This window comes from Lytechinus pictus, chromosome 5 (assembly GCF_037042905.1).
Source record: "Lytechinus pictus isolate F3 Inbred chromosome 5, Lp3.0, whole genome shotgun sequence".
In the NCBI taxonomy this organism is placed as follows: Eukaryota; Metazoa; Echinodermata; class Echinoidea; order Temnopleuroida; family Toxopneustidae; genus Lytechinus; species Lytechinus pictus.
Window position 1 is genome coordinate 18888445 of NC_087249.1, and position 20193 is coordinate 18908637.

Here is a 20193-nt window from a genome sequence, read left to right on the forward strand (position 1 = left end):
TTTTCAATTGAAAAACTAGGTTTTTCGATTGATAAACTAGGTTTTTCGGCGATAAACTGAGTTTATCGCCTTTATGAAACAGATGGCGCGCCATAGACTCGGGGCCGGTGCATAAATTAATCATTGTCATAAAAAAAGGTTTTAAAAGTCTATGAATCTATTGATATAGTTTTAATTTCCTAATTTTCGTGTAAAACTATGAGGTTGACAAGATAACTAAAAATATCTTTGAATTGATAGAAAACAGTAATTAGATTAGAAATATACTTTTCTATCGTTTCATGACATCATTATACCTTGAATAACAGAAGATATATCATGGAGAAAAGGTAGTGTTAAAGCAAAATATACACACATATATTTATATGCGTATTACAGCTTACTGGAGCCTCGGAAGAACATTTTGGGAGGCAAAATAGATATATAAGGAATTATGTGGAAGAAATTTATAGACGCTGATGGAACTAATACTAGTACATAAAAAAACCCATACAATAGATGCACATGATGTAATCAGATTCATGCTGACGAATAAGGGAATATAATAATCCTGTGCATTCGTAAACTGGCGTCAAACAGCATTTTGGAATGGAAAAAAAAAATCCTGCCCTCTTAGAAAAAAAAGAAGAAAAAGATGTCATTGACAAATGAATGTGGTTGGAATGTAAAGCAATAGATGGTAGAGAATGTCAAGAGCAATATAAGTTAACATTGATGTACAAAAAGTAGGGGCGAATGAACGGTAAAACAAGGTTTCTATTAAGCATAGTAGTGTATAGGTACGAGCATTAAAGATCCTCATTTGCATAGGAATTCGACATATTCACGTGCTGTAAATTGTAACCTATTCATAAAAAACAGGACCTATGATAATGTCATCTGAGTGCAATTAAGATTTTTTTGCAATACATCTGACAATAAACAATGCCAAAATGGTTTGATTTCAAATGGGAAGAAATAAAGAGAAAAATGCATAGCAAGCAGAGGTGAGGAAACGTTTCGGAGACGCAATTATATGAGATCCCTGTCATGCAGGAATTTATGTTAAAATAGGGCAAATAGAAATGGACCCTGTACCAAATGAGGAATTTTGACTCTGAAAAGGGCAAGTCGCTTTTGAAATGTAACAGCTGAATAATCTCATTCGCATTGGTATAATGTAGAAATGCGCATGTAAACCAATGATGATAGAAATATTTTCCTTTTACATAATAACAGCAGGGGAACAACGTATATAACAAGGTCTCCTTCGTGTATCTAGTTATGTTTTCTCAAAAAATGGAAATAGAAATGAAATAAATCAATAAATTCAAATTATTTTGCTCATTACTGCTCTTTTTGTGTATTCATGTTTTCTCATTTGTATTATTGAAAAGGGATATATAAATGAAATAAATCAATAAATTCAAAGTTCAAATTCATATGAAAATCAAACTTGGATATCAAGGTCACAAAATCATTCATTACTTAAGTTTATCGAGGCACACAAAAAAAAAGGTTTCAACCAAAAATTAATGATATTTCGTCCCAGAAAAAATTCGGCAAGCAAAAAAAAAGGTATTTAATTTCAAAGGGGGTGGGGCACACTTCTGTTTTAATGGCATTCATTACAACTTTTAATTTTGCTTCTCAAAAGGGGGGGGGGGGAGGTGGTACGGGCCGGCTGTGCTCCCCCCCCCCCCCCTAGAACCGATAGTGTCCCTGGGCTTACCAGAATGCTTGTCATTGACTCTTATCTCACTGCCTCAAGTCAAGCCTATAGCTTTTGGAAGTATAATAATGTTACTTGAGGAAGTATAATTATGTTACTTGAATACATTTCATTTGTCCACTTGCATACACCCCCTACAAAAAAGTTGCACGACCAAGAAAAGTGTAGAAAAGAAAAGCTTGAAACATGATGCAATTTTCTAAATATTAGCTAGGCTACTACATGTATGTGAATATCAATCACAATGTAAACCTTTTTTTACTAAAACTGTCATTTTCCGCCACGTACTGCATTTGTCTGCAATCATATATTTTATTCTTTTATTTTTTTGTACGTGAAACAAATGTCAAAATAAAATAAGAAAATATGAAACGAAAATTATATGTACAAATCGAAATTGAATTGAATTGAATTGAATCGACGAATTTTAGATCGTTCATTCAGCTTGCTCGCCTAAATTGGATGAGTATAATAAATAGGCCTACGATTTGACAAAATAAATCCAATGTAGAAGTGGACCGATTGCCATACCTTTAGTTTGACATCCATTTATGTATTCATTGTTAAAGTTTAAAGTGTATTTATAAATTTTATTTTTTAAGTGAAAATTTGAAATTAATTTTTTAATTAAAGGAGAATGAAACCTTTGGAACAAGATAGCTTGTGTGAAAACAGAAAAATCAAAGAAACAGATCAACGAAAGTTTGAGATAAATCAGACAAATAATTAGAAAGTTATGAGCATTTGAATATTGCGATCACTAATCCTATGGAGATCCTCCAGTTGGCAATGCGACAAAGATGTGTGATGTCACTTGTGAACATAGAGATACATGTATATTACTATATCTCTATGCTTGTGAGCAACTCTCCCCATTACTTTAGTATATATTTCACTTAAACTGCCTCTTTTATCACATCTATCAGTAGATCATGTGTTCTTTCTATAGGAGAGCATACAAGAGGCCTACATATTTTTAAAGAATACATCATGGATGAAGAGTTTGTATCACCATAAGAAAGAGCGAAAAGATACATTTTGGGGGTATTTATACCCATTTTATAGTCGATCAAAGGGAAAGTTGTTCACATCCTTTTATTTCCGTGGTGACATCACACCATAGTGCATCCATAGAGATGTATTCTCTACATAGAGATATATACTACATCTCTATGATTCTCTAGCTACGAGTGCATCACACATCCTTGTCGCATTGCCAATAAGAGGATCTCTATAGCATTAGTGACTGCAACATTCAAATGCTTATAACTTTCTCATTATTTGTCCGATTTTTCTCAAACTTTCTTTGTTCTTATTCTTTGATTTTTTTTTGTTTCGACACAAGCCAACTTGTTCCAAAGGTTTCATTTCCCTTTAATGTCTAATGAAATTATTTTTTTCTTGTTTGTCATCTGCAGTACCGGGTATACCGCACACCGTATATGGTATTTAAATTTGGTCGATAGATTTAGTTGAGTTAGCGGCTGGTTCTTTCTGCTTTTGATCCGTGATAAAATAATTCGTTTTTAGTCTCTAAGTTGGAAAATCCTGTCATTTATTCGGAATTTTAAACTTAGGTAATTATCTTGGCCAAAATAATTTTCTATTTTCTCACAGCATCTTGAAAATTTTGATTGAAACTTATGACCTTTATTGTCACGTTGTCCCATGTATTGATTTTTTCGTTAGTAAAGCCTGGACTCGTTCGAAACTTTCTTTCACTTTGTCTTTGACTTTGGTAACGAAAAATACATTAACATAGGTCTAGTTCAATTCATGTATAGGTTTAGGGAATCTATATATTTGTCTTCATTATGAATTCAGGGATCTTCTTTTTTATTAATTTTTTTAAAACAAATTTTGACTTTATTTGAGCATATTTTTATTTCAATAAAAATCAGACAATGTCAACTGGTCAATGGCAATGGCATGCAAAATTGCAAGAGCCAAGAAAGAGTCTCAAAGAATAAAATTAAATTAGGCTACCGGCAATCATATATCATAACCTTGTTCATTGAATAAGTGGTTATATCATAACCTTGTTCATTGAATGAGTGCCGGCAATTTAATTTGAAGTTTTAGTTGTGTTACTTTACTTAGTTAGAGTCAGACTTAGACTTAGAGTTTTGCATTTTTTCGTTGAAACAGTTCTATAATATATGAATGCATGTTTTCATGAAAATGCAATGAGCAAGATGATGATGTGACATTCCCTTTTTTTTTCATTGTATTTTATTATAAATATTAAATGAAATCACATTTATATTATAAGATATCCTAGTCTCCTAGATCTAGAAAAATTCTAACATTGGCAAAATTGCAACGACCTATTTTTTCATGAGAGACACTTGTGTGATGATTTCATGTAAATAAGGAAAAGTAAAGAGGGGACATGAAATTCTATATCGTCAGCCCACCTACATGTATATGACGGCAACTGTTTTCACAAAATGTTAAAATTGGCATTATCCTGGTTTAAGTCACCAGTCTGTTCACTGCCGTTTATTTCGTCGGTGCTGGTGACTTCTTTCTCTCCCATTGACTTTGAACACAACGAGTGCACACACACGAGAAGAGAGGTGACTAATTTCACGATAAGGCTGTTAAAATTTACTATAGATCCCTACCATACTTTGTTATTTGTTATCATGCAGATTACATGTAGGTTGAAAATTTTCAGCATTTTAGTGACTTTTAGACATGTATTTGGATATAATAATTTCAAGTCCAGAGTAGGCCTACTCTTTAAAAGAGATGAACATGTTCTTATAATTTCACCACAGCCTGAGGGTTGAGGAGTAGTATGGAACAATGGCCGGAGAACCTCGAAAGAGAGGGAGGAATGTGATTACTGGAAGGATGAAAAATGAAGAGAATTTCACCAGAGAACATCCTGGCATTAATCGTGATGATGAAAAGGCTAGTGTGATGCAGCTACAACGTGAAATCAAGGTAAAATAATTAGGCCTAGAGTCTAATTGCAATGGATAACTTTATAAAAGTGTAACCAGTGCTAAAAAAAATTTGATATTTATTTTATTATGATGCAAATTCTTTATCATAATTTGTGATGATTGTATGAAGATCCTCTAATCTATAAGAATTTATGTTTTTTATGTATCAAAGGAATAGTGTGTGACAAATACCCTCATTTGCATGAAAAGTGACCATGTTGTGCAAGTATTTTGTGAGAATTCAACATAAGGAAACTTTAAAAATGGCCTCACTTTCTTATTTTGAATCCAATTTTGATGGTATTTATATGGCACTGGATGCTGTTCTGCTTTTCTCCATTTCTTCAAATTGAATTGAAAATTTTTGAACTTCTACTTTCTAGAATCAAATTTATTTTGATCATGAATGAGGTTTGATATTGCTCACCATCATCCGTCTCTGATATTACTACAGGCTTTGAAAGAAGAGAATGCTAAATTGCAGAAGGACTTTGATAATGTCAAGTAAGTGCCTAAACTTGTTTACAGAATGTTCAATTTTCCTACAACTTTTTTTTTTTAATTCTCTTAAGCTCATTAAATAAAGAATTAAATGAAATTTTAATTATTTTTGTATACTCTCTTATTACAGATTGATAGCTATTAAAAGCTATCTGGTGAAATTATAAACTCCTTCAAAACAAAACAATGAGTACTGGAAGCAGCAGCTAAGGCTAAAGCTAGAGTGATAATAGTTGTGCTATGTGTAATTCCAGATATTATTATTAGTAGTAGTAGTAGTATCATCATCATCATCAATACATATTAATTTGATTTTTTTACAAGGTCCATCTATGATCAGCTTGTTTCAGAAGGTCCTGTAGAGCAATATGGCGAGAGAAGAGTTAATCTACTCAAGTCACAAGTTATACAACTCGAGAGACAGGTACGTACATGTGTATAATTTAACTTAAATAGGCTTTTTGGCTGTTATATAAGACTTACAGTAAATTTCACCAAAAAAGAAGAAAGTTTTGTACTGTGCTATCCCTTATGTTACACCCCACTCCCCAGGTATCAAATTTCCTAACAATGATATGGTCATACTGAGGCAACTACTGAGAGGGGGAATATAATGAAATTATGCAGATTTTAATTGGAAAACAAGTACTGGTATAAGAAAATTTTTAGCTTGACAGGATCAAATCACTGACCTTTTGTTTTAAAAAAATATGAAAAAAAGGAATCATGCTACCATTTAAAGACAAATTTTGTAATGAAAATAGATATTTTACTTTATTACTTGATATATCTAAAAGTACTTGGAGAAACAAAGTCTTGTATTCTGAAATGTTGAATTTTTGTCTCACCTGCATAGCAGAGTGAGATTCTATAGGCGCCGTTTTTCCGACGGCGGCGGCGTCAACACCAAATCTTAACCTAAGGTTAAGTTTGAAATGACAGCATAACTTAGAAAGTATATGGACCTAGTTCATGAAACTTGGCCATAAGGTTGATCAAGTATTACAGAACATCCTGCCTGAGTTTCAGGACACATGACTAAGGTCAAAGGTCATTTAGGGTCAATGAACTTAGACCATGTTGGGGGAATCAACATCAAAATCTTAACCTTAGGTTAAGTTTTTGAAATGTCATCATAACTTAGAAAATATATGGACCTAGTTCATGAAACTTGGACATACTGTAAGGTGAATCAAGTTTTACTGAACATCCTGCTTGAGTTTTGAGTCACATGACCAAGGTCAAAGGTCATGTAAGGTCAATGAACTTTGGCCAAGTTGGGGGTATTTGTTGAATTACCATCATAACTTTGAAAGTTTATTGGTCTAGTTCATAAAACGTGGACATAAGAGTAATCAAGTATCACTGAACATCCTGTTCAAATTTCAGGTCACATGACCAAGGTCAAATGTCAATGAACTTTGGCCATGTGGGGGTATCTGTTGAATTACCATCATAACTTTGAAAGTTTATGGATCTGATTCATGGAACTTGGACATAATATTAATAAAGTATCTTTGAACATTTCGTCTGAGTTTCAGGTCACATGACCAAAGTCAAAGGTCATTTAAGGTCATTGAACTTTGGCTATTTTAGAGGTAATTATTAGATTGCTGTCATAACTTTCAAAGTTTATAGATATAGTGTATAAAATGTGGATATAGGGGTAATCAAGTTTCACTGACAAGTTTTAGGTCACATGATCAAGGTCAAATGTCAATGAACGTAGTATTGTATCATTATATGAATGGTGTTTTTTGTGAATAATTATTTGATAGTAGTTTTCAAAGTCAGCACTGCTGCTATATTGAATCGCGTGATGCAGGTGAGACCGCCAGAGGCATTCCACTTGTTATTGTATTTGTGCTGTATGATTTTCTACCCAAGGTGCTAATGCAAGCTGAGGCTCTCAGTTCTAGATCTGGCGTTCTTTTTGAAGTGGAGAATAATCTTCAAACGATTGCTGATAATTTCAGGTACTGGATCGAAAAAATATGTTTCCGTTTCTTGTAAGATATATTTTTTTATTCATGAATATTCATGAATTTATATTACCCTCAGAACTTAATGATTTGAATGCCAGTATTTGTTATCAAATTGTATTTCTGAATATTTTATCAAGTTTGTCAAAACAATTAAAGATCAATATCTTGTAGCAAACATGAAACATGGCACTCTTTAAACCATCATACAGTTCTAGTCCAAATTTATATATCATCCAGTATTCTTCTAAAGGATTTAACACACATTACTGATTTTGATGTGGATTTTTTTTATCAGCACTGCTGTTGGTGTTGCTGTATATGTCAGTGTTGTTGGGCTTGATGTTGGTTTTAGTGTTGATGTTGATTTATTGTTTTTTGTTGGTGGTGTTGATTTTGATATTTGGTGTTGGTGTTGTTGTTATCAATATTGATATTGGACTTGGTTCCAGTGTTGATATTAGTGTTGGTGTTGATGTCAGCTTTGATGGCATTGGTGTTTTTGTTTATGTTGGTGTTTGTATTGTGTTGGTTTCAATGTCAGTGTTAATGTTGATGACTTGATGTTGATATAGGTGTTATCAAAATTCAAATTTGAAGCAAATCATCATGTTTATTTGCCAGGGAGCTGCTGTCCAATGAAACTAAAGGCCCATGTGTCCAGGTTCAAAGGTCACAGATCACGACCATGATAGAAACTGCAGAGTCAGCACGTCTGAGACTGTACAAAAATCTAGAGGTAAATTCAGATAGTTTAATAGTGAAGGGTCATCTAGGTTTTGCAAGCAGTATTGTGTATGGTGGTGAAGATTTATTGATTATTGGAGATTGAAAGAAACCACTTTGATTACTTAGGTCACATTTAGCCATCAATGACCAGACAGGGCCAGTAAAATCAGCATATCATCCATATTGTATATCCTTCCTCCGGAGACAATATCTGTATTCTCTTTATATGATTTGATGTGCTCCCTCATGGCATTGGAAACCTGAATGATTTTTTTTCAGCCATTTTTTATATCTGACCCATGTTTTTCTCCATTGTCACTTCACTTCATAAATTGTCCAAGCCATGATCTTTTGAGAGAATTATCTGTCATATGAACTATTATAACAGAAACAAATAATGTCAGGAAGATCCCACATAACCTAAGGACTTACAGGGTGTTGCATGCACCTGTAATATCCATGTAGGCTACATGGGGCAAGGTAAGAATTGATGCAGAGGTTAAAGGTTCCATCCATAGTCTTGTCTTTGGGATGGTGACGTTAAAGGTCGTTCCCATATGTAAATAATCATATCTGATTAATACACGTCTTTAAAAACTCAATTAAACACACACACACACGGGATTGGATGTTCAGACATGTTCATTTTGGAATTGCCCTATTGCTTTTGCAGTAGTCTCTGCATAAGCCAATCTTCAATACGTGGAATAATCGCCTAACTCAAAGCATTAGTTCAGACCAGAATATTCAAAACATGTTAATTGAATTAAGTCAAACAGATTTCTTTGATCTTAAGAGTTACGGCTCTATAAACAGAATCACCCACTGGCCATTAAAAAACAAGTGTGCCCCCCCCCCCCTTAAAGTTTGTCACATTTTTTATGGACGAAATGTCCATAGTTTTTGGTTGAAAAACTTTTTTTCCTTTTTTTTTTTTGGGGGGGGGGGGCCTGTCAAGTCTTTTATCTGGAAAATGTGCCCCCCCCCCCCCTTTGGAAAATCCTGGAATCACCTGTAGTTCTTATGCCAAGAGGCAGAATTTAAAAAAAGTCACAAATGATAGAACTGCATTTATGGCAACAATCAGAAGCCATGATTCTTTTCTGTTTGCTTGAACTATCAGATCAACAACCAAGAGAAGTTGGAACAACCTCTCATCTTCACAGGCCTCTACTCGAAAACTAAACCTCATCGCTATGACAACAAGCCTGTTAATATCATGGATGTATGCAGTGGAAAGATAGAACATCTCAACCTAAAACACATAGTGAGTTTGGATTTAATTTGATGTTCTATGTTCTTTCACAAAACTTTTGATAACAAATATAACTACCGTGGAATGTTAAGGGGGAGCAAAGTGGCCAACCCCTGTGTTTGGTCTTGAATTTGCTGTGAGTTATAAATAGCTAGTCTTGGAATATATATTTTGAGATATACCTATTACTTATACCAATATTAAATTAGCCAAGGATATTATTTGCATATAAAAACCATTATGAAAAAAAAAATGTGTGCAGTATGAAAATTCATGCTTTAAAAAGTGTTGAATCATATTGGATCATGTTGACATTTGAGGGAAGTTTGGATGAAAACAAGATTCACTAGCCTTAATAGAATATACATCCTCACACACAAATTGTATTAGCACCTCAAAAATATTTGCTCTGTTACTCCAAATTACAAAGCGCAAATATAATGTAATGATGTAGAAGTGAACGTAATATCTTGTCACTGATATATATATTTTTTTCTGCAGGCTAAATTAGAATCCAAACTCTTCACCTTGAACCAACAACTCAAGACACTCCACCAATCACTGAACACCAGCTGGTCACCTGACTGCCACGCCCTACAGCAGTTGACCCATCAGCATCTTCCATCGGCTGTCAATCAGAGATTGTCCAGCCTTCTTAACAACGCTGAGAGACAGCTGGTTGAATGCTGTCAGGATTTAGTATCTCTGTCCATTCTGGTTCCAGCTGCTCCATGGGTAAGAATCAGTGGTAGGAAGGAATGGATGGATGGAGGGATGGGTGGGTGGGTGGGTGGGTGGATGGATGGATGGATGGATGGGTTTTTAAAGGAGACGTTGGAATGGACATAGGGACTTTCATGGGGTGAGTGATAGGTCTGTGTTAGAGTGGAATCATTGTGAAACAATCCCAGCTTATCTTTGTAGGTTTGCATGGTGGAGTTTATAAAGTGGAGAAGGTTTACGGTTCACCATGTGTAATATGAAGAAGGGAAGGAAATACAGGCAGAAAGATTGAAATGGAAAGACGAGATAGGATGAAAAGAGAAAATTAGAAGTATTCTAACTTCAACCTGCTACTACTCAAACCATTGCTACTCAAACCATCGCTACTCAAGCCATATTCAGCTCATCTCATCTGGTTTACAGTCCTTTTCAGGACTTCACTCACTTTCAAGAAAAGAATACTTCTAATTTTCTCTTTTCATCATATCTCGTCTTTCCATTTCAATCTTTCTGCCTGTATTTTCTTCCCTTCTTCATAATACACATGGTGAACCATAATCCCAGCTTGTTTTATACTTCTAGATGTTCAATTATCATCATTTTAAATCATTTTCTATTTCTAGCCTTTACTAAGTAAATCTATTATACCTGAAATCAAGATTGATGATGTCATGACGGTACTTCCAACTTTCCCAAGAAATAAACAACAGCAGGTAAGAGCATTTATACATGTATCTGGTCCTGGGTCCCGTGACACAAAGGTTAGCGATTAATCGTACGCTAGATTTTCACGAAAATGGAATCAATCATAGAAAATTGTTCTAGGATGGTCGCTAAGCTTTCTGTTACGGGCCCCTGGTTATATTATCTGTAGTATACTTCATATGTAATCTGCTGTGAAGGAAAGCTGTTTACTGTAATCTGCAATACATAAAAGACCTAGGGTACTTGTCAATTCCATCCTGTTATGTGGCATTGCCTGGGAGTGTATTGTTCACCTGTCCTGTAGTAGACTGATTTATTGTCATATTTAGTGTAAAATGACAATGAAAGATTTCGGTTATGATGCTCACACGTCTTTTAAAGAGAATCCTTCAGCTTTTCCATTTATACAATTCATGTACTTTTATTCAAACAAGTTAGGTTTGTTGTGTTTTATATTAAATCGTTTTCCTTTTTTATTAATCTGTGAAGTTCCAAATTAGGTACACGTATAACTATTAGAAGGAATAATCTTTGAGACTATGAGACTACTGGTCAATTGAAATTTTGAATGTTGTCATTGTAGAAATAATTGTTTGCTACATTTACATATTAATATAGCCATGGGTTATCCCTTTTGATTGGTATGGGTTTTTAAAAATTATTTTTTGTTTTTATTTTGTTACATTCTTGTCATAGTGGAAAACATGCAATGTAATGTATGTTTTATTAGTCGTAAATAATGGCACATATATATTTTTTATATTCAGGTGAAGTCTGTGATTGATGCAGTGATCAAGGCAAGCAACTACTCGAGAAGAGTCTCCAAAATGGAGGTATGAAGTGTGAAAGCTTCTCATTTTGTATTTACTTTACAGGTAAACAGAGTTTAAAAAAGAGTATTTACTGAAATGTAATGATCTTTCAGGTGTTCTGTCATAGATATTAATTACCATCTTTGCATTAAGAGCCTTGTGTACTATTCATGTAAGAAAGGGGGATCAGATTAGTGAACCATCATTACAAAAAAGGGACCTATGGTCAGAATCATGCTTTTCTTTTCTATTTGATGGTTCATAATAATATTTGAATCACATACGTGCATGCTATTTAAGCAATGGCTTATGATTATATTATATTTATCAATGAAAATAACTGACTCTATGCTCCATGAAATTCTTGTTGGAATGATGCCCACCCCAATAAAAGGGTATTTTCTGCTGCAAATATTGAAATAATAGTTTATTTCATATAAAAAAAAAAACTAGTGAGTGATGAAAATCAACTACTTTCTCATTTGAATATCTTTGTTTTTAGTATAACTGTTTTGTGAAAGTTAACAAGATTTTGAAATTTCATAACTTTCTCTTCTTACATCTGATTTTGATGAATTTGTTAGTGTAATACGCTTGTTTAATTATTTTTTACCCCTTTTAATATTCAAATGAAATTTTTGTTGGGGTGGACTTGACCTTCAATGACTTTTATTCTCGTAGGCGAAGGCTTGCGTAGAAGAGTTGAGATTCCACCAAGCCCTCTATGATGTTCAGTTTAAATACATGGATTCACTCTATGCTGCTGTAAGGTGAGTTTCACTTGGTCTACACCCAGTTGGCCCACTTCTTAGATAGTCTAATATCATATGGGCTAAACTCCTTTGGTCTACCATCAATTGTGTCTAATAATCCTTTGGTCTACTGTCAAGCTAAGCTTAAAGTGGCAACCCCTACAGCCTTCTTGAAATTGTTATAGAAAATGCAACTTTGTTCATATTTTTTATTCTTAAATGTTTTGTTATGTACTATGTATTTTCTTTGTTGTTTTGTATTTGAAAAGTTGCGGAAACAATAAAGTAAAATGAAAAAGAAAATTTGGTCTACTCTACACTTCATTGAATACCCACCTCAGATAGTCTTATACTGTACCACATTGGCAAAGCCATCAGTGTAATAGCTGTTTGGTCTAATCTCAATTTGGTCTAATTACCGTATGGTTTTCTATCCATTTGGTCTAATTCCTGTTTGGTTTACACTACAGATGGTCTAATACCACATGGGCAAACCAATTTGGTCTGCAATGTAATTGTTGTTTGGTCCATCAATTTAGTCTGATTGCCCTTTGGTTTACACTTCCATTGGTCTAATACCCACTTCAGATAGTCTAAGACCACATGGGCTAAACCCATTTGGTCTATAATCAATTTGTGTAGTTGTTATTGCCCACTTAATTTTATTGTCACATGGTCAAATGTTCAGATGGTCTATTTCAACTATGTCTACTTATTACTTTACACTTTGTCAAAATGAAAAATTAAATTCTGACTAATTTCCCTTTTCTATTCTTTTTCAGAGAAGCATACATGATGTTTGAAGACAGTATTCAGAAGACATTGTGTGACCCAATGAAAGGTGAGTCCATTCAAGGGTTTGTCATAAAGCATTTTGTAAAATATCTTGTGTGACTCTATGAGTGGCCGGGAATATGCTATTTATTTAAAATTCCTACTGTTATGCAGTCGTATTCATAGTGCAACGTTATTTGCCTCGGTAAAGTCCTGACAATGATCATCCACTCGGTCTGACTTCAAATGATCTTGAAATTTTTTTAATGCCATACGCCTCATAGATATACTTTGAAAACCTAGCAAGTACTTGCATAATGCTGGGCCCCTGTAATATAATCAGTTTAATATCAAAGTATCTTGGATTTTAAATTTGTTTTCATAATTATTTGCCTTATTTAATGTAAAAGTCAGTGATATATCTTTGTTCAAATTGTCAGAAACCTTCCAGGCTCATATTATTTTCAGTTTCTTAGATCTGAACCACAATGACTAATTAGCTCAGTTTAAAACAATATTTTGTGAGACTTCCTTGATGTTAAAATTGTCAGTCAAATCACGGAGTGGAAATGTCTTTCTAATCGAAGTTCATACCACTTTCGTACTTTTCATATTTTCAGATGTTATGTCATCGTTTGAGAAGTTAAAGCAGACCGCATCAGAGGAGGCCTTGAGAGAGTTTTTGACAGCTTTCAAGCTCCACAAGTCACAAGTGAGTATTCTGTTGTACGTGTAATCTTAAAGTTGGTACATGGAATTGTGGGTGTCATTATTCTAATCGTGTAACAGATTTCCTGGAGGTTCATATCAGATTTGCATTTGAATATTTTGAATAGTTTCTGGATAGTCATTTGTAGATGAATAATTGTCTCAGTCTCCTTCATATGTGGTACATGTATAAGATTTTTGTATGAATATTTCATTCGCCATATTTAGGCTTTGGCTAATTTTCCAAGATTACTTGAATTGCGATTTGTTTTGTCAATTAGGAATTATGATGAAGTTGGAAAATTATTACTTTCTTCTACCTTTGAATGTTTTTAATCAGATATACATGCATGTTACCATGTAATATGCTTTAATCATCATAAACATCATCTTAATATATTTTTTTTTTGCAAATTATATATATTGTGTTTTGGTTCACGGTAAGAGGGTGAGAACTATTTTCTAAATGATCCACATTCTATTTTGTGTTATCAGTTGGAAACGGCCGTTGAAGGTCTGACACAGACTCGCGGGCAGGGAGCGGAAGCCATATCCGAGCACGGAGACCAGTTCCTGTATGCTGTAAAAGTAGTAGCCGAGAAGACGGCCAAGGAGAGGGACCGGCTGGCTGAAGAGCTGGAGGAAGTCAAGAGAATGAGAGATCAGCACCTCACGGAAGGAATGGAGGTTTTGAGGGTCGCTAAACCCGAAGATGAACCAGCTGGGAATGGATCCGAAGCTATGGATGACAGAGAGAAGAAGAGTTGACAGAGGACCACTTGAATATTATTTGTGCAATATACGGAAGTGTCGTTGTGTAGCAGTTCAGACTCTCGCCTTATTATTAGAGGGTCGTGTGTTCGAATCTCACTCCAGCCTAATGTCCTTTGGCATGGCGTCAATCCACTCTTTGGCACTCTCCACCTAGGTGTTAAATGGGCACCTGGTAGGATGCAAAAGCCTATGCAATATGCCTAGCAAGTGAGTCTTGGAACTCTTGTTGGAATGCTCCCTAGGAAGCACAAGTGCATATATGTTGTGCAGCTATGCAAAGATCCGATGACTGGGGTAATAATAATTACAATGTAAAGCGCTTAGAAACACAATGTATTAAGTGCTATATAAATGTAATTATATGTTTTGTTGTGCCTTGAAAATAATGAAAGCTTTCATTACAACTAGGTGTTGTGGCCTGCCCTTCTCTTCACTGCCATACAGTGTCTCTGATGATTTCATGATATTGCTCCTGTGACAATAGTACCAACCGAATCACTCATTAAACCAAACATAAATCCTACTCTCAAACCTAACCTAATTGTAATCTTTGCATAATTTTGAACCAATCATCAAGAACCCTAACCCTATAACTTAAGAGAAATTAGCAGTGGCAAATGTTGCATTACCATCTTTGATACAAAATACAACAGAAATGGGAAAATTAAAAATCTAACCCCACACAATCAGGGAAATACATGTATCAGGATGCAAAATATATGGCATATACAGTCAAGTTTGAATAGTAATGATATCTTTTTCAGAGTGACAAGAGCAATAATCAGTATAATTTTACACAGAATTTATTGCATTCTTGGCTTTGAACGTGTGATGTAGATACTCGTCAAAAATGAGTCACAAAGATATATTTGTATTTCTTTTTCTATACAAGTAGAAATTACAAAACCAGTAAAGTGTGTGATATGAATTTTGCCTGAAAAACAATTCCTTTTATACTGAAGCGGAGAGTCGTTCATTTTTATATTGAAGATGCTTTGGTTAGAATGCAGATTGCCTTCCTTCATATATCAACTGAAGTGAAGGATCTACAGCCAGTTGCACAAAAACATACATTTAAAATGCAACTTGAAGAATCAAATAGTAGATCAATATGGACTTCTGATATGTTTAAAATCAAGTTGTAATTGATTTTCATATTAACTCCGATAGGTTGTAACTCTTTTCTGCCACAAGTCTTTGGGAAAGATTCTGATATGTAAGATGACAAATTTCAAATTACCTTGCTTATTTATTGCTGGTCATTTGCTGATTACCCATTTTCAACCAGACTTATTTGGCATATATTTTCTTTCACAATCTCCCAAAGATAACTTTCGTGCTTTCGTCTGCGCAGCCCCAAAATTATGGAATGGCTTGCCATATGTAATTAGATCTTCTCCATCAATAGAAACGTTCAAACGTAGACTAAAAACCTATCTTTTAATAATAATAATATAGGGTATTTATATTGCGCACATATCCACCTTGTTAGGTGCTCAAGGCGCTCCTATATTACCCGGCTAAGCTAGGCGTTCATAGTGCACACAGCTTTTTAAGGAATTACTTCCTACCGGAATTTCCATACATTCTTTTTTATTTCCCTTTCATAGATTTGTTTTTAAAGCATTTCAGCTCTTAATTACAGTGGAGAAGAATGTATGCACATAGTTTCTGCACTATACAAAATCAGTATATTATTTAATACTATTCTTTCAAAAAAATTAATTGCTGTTTTGTTGGTTTCTGTTGGATTTTTTTTTAATGATCGATTCTACAATATAACCAAAAATGTATAGTTGGGGGTATGTACAATCCAGTCGTTGCAGCAATAATAGCATGAACACAATTTAGGAACTTTTTTCACATTTGATCAAAGTCTTGATAAAATTACTCTCTCAGCAATTTATTCATTCTAATTATGTAAAATTGATTCTCTTTATTATTCTACGAATCATCTAACTTTTGAAATATCTAGTACTTAAAAATCTTTGAATAAAATTGTTTCTCTGCAAACTGACATGCAGATTTAAGCCTTGATTTTATATGCAGTTGAGTAACTTGAGTTATTGATACTGATTGAAATTATTATTGTATAGAATTATATTCTTGAATACTTGAATAAAGAAAGAAAGTGTGTAAAATTCAGATATATGAATGTTTGGAAAAAAACTTTTATTTTGTCTTGTTTTGTTTGGGTGCAGTTACGAATACAATTGAGTCTTTGACTTCCAATGTGATCCCAAAAGATTTGTCTTGGAGGCAGAGTTGCATGTAATCTTTAAATTTTGCTTAGGAATATGTTTTAATTTTTTTTTTCATTATTTCTGTAATACAGTTTAATCACAGATGTCTGAAGTATTACATAACTGTTTTCACAATATATTGATAAATTTCCAAATTAAAGAAATGTAAATTGATGTTTTAGAGACTTTGATGGGATTTTCAGCATTTTGCTCATTTATTCATCTAGATATTTTTTCAGCCTAGAGTACCCCTTAATGCCTGAACTTATTTCATTAAAACAATAACTCAAATCATTCTGAATTTAGAAAGCCTTGAAGTACACCAATAATCACATTGGAACTTTTTTGTTGTTTGAAGGGATTATTTTTTTTTTCCTTTATTCATACTGTCAAACAAATAATTATACACTCAAAGACACATTGCTATAACAATTTTAATCATTGATATGATATACATGTATATATTAGGTTTCTTTTCTTAAAACCAAACTAAAAAACCATATATGGGTACAGCATATAGTATACCCCAAAACATTGGTATCTACATGTTCATACATGGTCTTTATCTCGTCAACATAAAATATCTGTACATTTTCAATGCTTTGTCTATACATGTATATACTTTACAATATTCAAAGAGGCAAAAAAATGCCCCATTTACCATTTATGCATATGCAAAAGATATTAACTCCACATGATCCTTTTTAATTCTTTCACATTCTCACCAACACTTACAGAACTGTGTCACCAGATTAATAGTGTAGAGCATTGTTTAAAGTAAGAGAAATAGCTTCAAATTCTCCATGAGAAATATATCAAGCCAGTTAGGAATATAGATATAGACAAGCGAGTTTGATGGGTATAAAATATACTTTAAAATAGCAGCTTTGGGGCTATACATGTATGTTCCAGGGCCCCCGTTTCATAAAACCTGTTATGACTAATTATTATTTGCAATTAGTTGAAAGCTTCTGAAATCCTTGAACTGGGTGATAGTTTTGCTACGATAGCAGGTCTTTGTGAAACCGGACCCAGATCCCTGTAACGCAAAATTTTGATATCAAATGAAAACCAGATGTAACAATGGTCTTATTCACCCACAAGGCTTGCATGGAACAATGTGACAGGGCCTTTTACACATGGTTAAAACAAATGTCTAGGAGACCAATGGCAAGCAAGACCCCCCTGCCTGTCCCACCTGTATTGCCATGCCTTGCTTTTATTATGCTCTACTTTTTCCACACCCTGCCATCATCAAATAAGATCTATATATCTCTCTCTGATTCTAATAAAAGAGAGGAATAGATGTGGGCACAATCTGTCAACTACGATGGATTACCCTTCAAATGCCCTATCATTTATGAGAAAAACAGCTGAAGTGCTCAGGCAAAGGAATGTCGTTCCATACATGCATTCCCATGTCCAGCTTACGTGATTGTTGGCCAAACTGAGTCAGTTTTCTTCTACAGATTTACTAACTTACTTTTCAAAAATAGAAACGGATAAAAATTTTCCTCTAAATCAACCTCACAAACAAGCTAAACTTCACCTCAAATGGTCTAGAAATTATGATACTCTTAAAAGCCTATGTAAGTTACTACTGAACTACCCGCATGGTATGAGGCAAGAACACTGATTAGTATCTTAACAATCCATCGAAGATCAGAGTTGAATATATAGGATTCTTTTACTGGGAAATTGGTAACATGCACATCAAAGGTTCGGTTGTAGTTAATAAGTTTGGATTCACACTGGTCTCATCAAATCACCCAAATAATACATTAACATTTTGTCACAATTTTCACTTTATATGGTAGGAAAGCAAAGGATATTGAACAATAAAATCAAAACAACCATTCTAAATTGGAAATTATGTGCCTTACAGTGTCTACATGACTTGAACAAACAAAACAATGGGTTTTTACCATCCAAATTATTGCTTCTTGCTTTTATTTTAAACATTTAAAACGCGACTCCAGACATTGATTCCCAAGCTTACTTTTAATAGGCTGTGCGGAAGACATTTTACCGATACCAGCTCACACGCCTTCTACCTCGGCGTGATAATTGCTCTAGATATTGAACTATACATGTACAAATATTTCTATCTTGTGTGCATTGTATTTTTTTCCAAGCCAGGTCATCCCCACACTGCAAAACAGCAATCCAAATGTTGCACAACCTGGGCAGCATTTCACAAAGCTTAGTAATTGATCATAGGGCTAATAATGGCGATTGATAACATTGATCCCTATGTGCAATCAAGCATACAAATCAATTGTATGATCGATCCCCAAGCTTTGTGTTACCAGCCCTACACTCTAAAATTTAACACACAGCATAGCATCACAGAGTCCTGAAAGGGGTCGGTTTCGCTGGTTTGAATGTAGCATATGTCTAACAGGAAAAATGCCAGAAAATGGCTAGCATGAGGCCCAGTAACCTCTACATCATTTATAGAGGAATATTTCAAATTGCTGTGAAGTCAAGTACATGTACATGTATCAAGTTCAATGAGGAAATATTTCAAGGAATCTCATCTTACATTTGATGACTACAATAATTTCAAAAGTAGTTTCCTGGTTGAAGAATATTATATTAATTAAAGATAAATGCCAGTTGTGGTAAAAATCTCAAAATGATTTCGAACAGAATCCAATATTTTCTTTTTCATAGTTCTGGTAGAAAATGTGTAATTGCAGACAAAATTATTCTTGCATTCCAGCTAAATATCAAATCCTTCCAAGCAATACATAGATATAAAACGTCCCACATGTGCTTATCTTCATTGTGATCATTGTCAGCTTAAATTTCAACATATACGTACAGCAGAGTTAAGGCCCTGTCACATTTGTTCCATGCAAGCTTTTCGTGTGACTTGCGGGTAAGTATTTTTGCTATCCGCAGGCATTGACAGTATCTCGCACGTATCTCACACGAAGTTGCCCACAGGAGCACACGAATGTCTGATTTGCATGCAGAAAAGTGTTTAACATGCTCAAAACTTTGTTGCAGGTGAATTGAAGGTGATTGCCAGCAACTCAACCGCAAGGCTTGCACGGAAGGCAGTGACAGGGACTTTAGGTTATATGCATAAATGAAGAAAATAAAGAGCCATTATGATATCATGACAAATTTTCTCATGAAATCACTGTAGGCTATAACTACATGTACTTGGCTTTAACCCACTGCTTACTGGAACAAGGTGGTTCCTGTACAGAGCCTAAAGAAGATTAAGGATATCTTTCAGAGGTCAAGAATTAATTAGCAAATTCCATGGAATTACCTAAAAAAAAAACTAAAAAGTTTTCTGTATACAGTTTTCTGTATACCTACAATTAGTCAGCGACACTATTGTGTTTTTCAAAACATAGGTCAACATTTTAAATTAAGGGTTTGGTCAAATCAACACAACACAACAGCAAAAACATCAACAAAACACAGAATCGCAACACGCGAAGGAAAAAAAATACATTATGAACAAAAATTCCAATATCAGACTTATTCAAAGGGCAAGTAGCTTAAGAACTTCCAATCATATATTGTTAATATCATTGCCAACAATGAGGT

General features: G+C 34.2%; 1 protein-coding gene across 2 annotated transcripts; it reads left to right on the top strand.

Moving 5' to 3' along the window:
• Positions 1-3142: 3142 nt before the first annotated feature.
• On the top strand, positions 3143-18105 carry LOC129262321 (uncharacterized). 2 transcript variants are annotated; one of them, XM_054900425.2, is made up of 14 exons: positions 3143-3288; positions 4495-4663; positions 5120-5169; positions 5491-5590; positions 7054-7142; positions 7773-7887; positions 9001-9144; positions 9634-9867; positions 10479-10568; positions 11328-11393; positions 12054-12142; positions 12907-12965; positions 13519-13610; positions 14102-18105. In XM_054900425.2, exons 2-14 carry the CDS (start codon positions 4523-4525, stop codon positions 14372-14374), a joined length of 1542 nt encoding a protein of 513 aa, XP_054756400.2. In that variant the 5' UTR covers positions 3143-3288; positions 4495-4522; the 3' UTR covers positions 14375-18105. The 2 variants fall into 2 exon arrangements, with proteins under 2 accessions (XP_054756400.2, XP_063956022.1); XM_064099952.1 differs by lacking the exon at positions 9634-9867 and having other exon boundaries at positions 3196-3288.
• The last annotated feature ends 2088 nt before the right edge of the window (positions 18106-20193 follow it).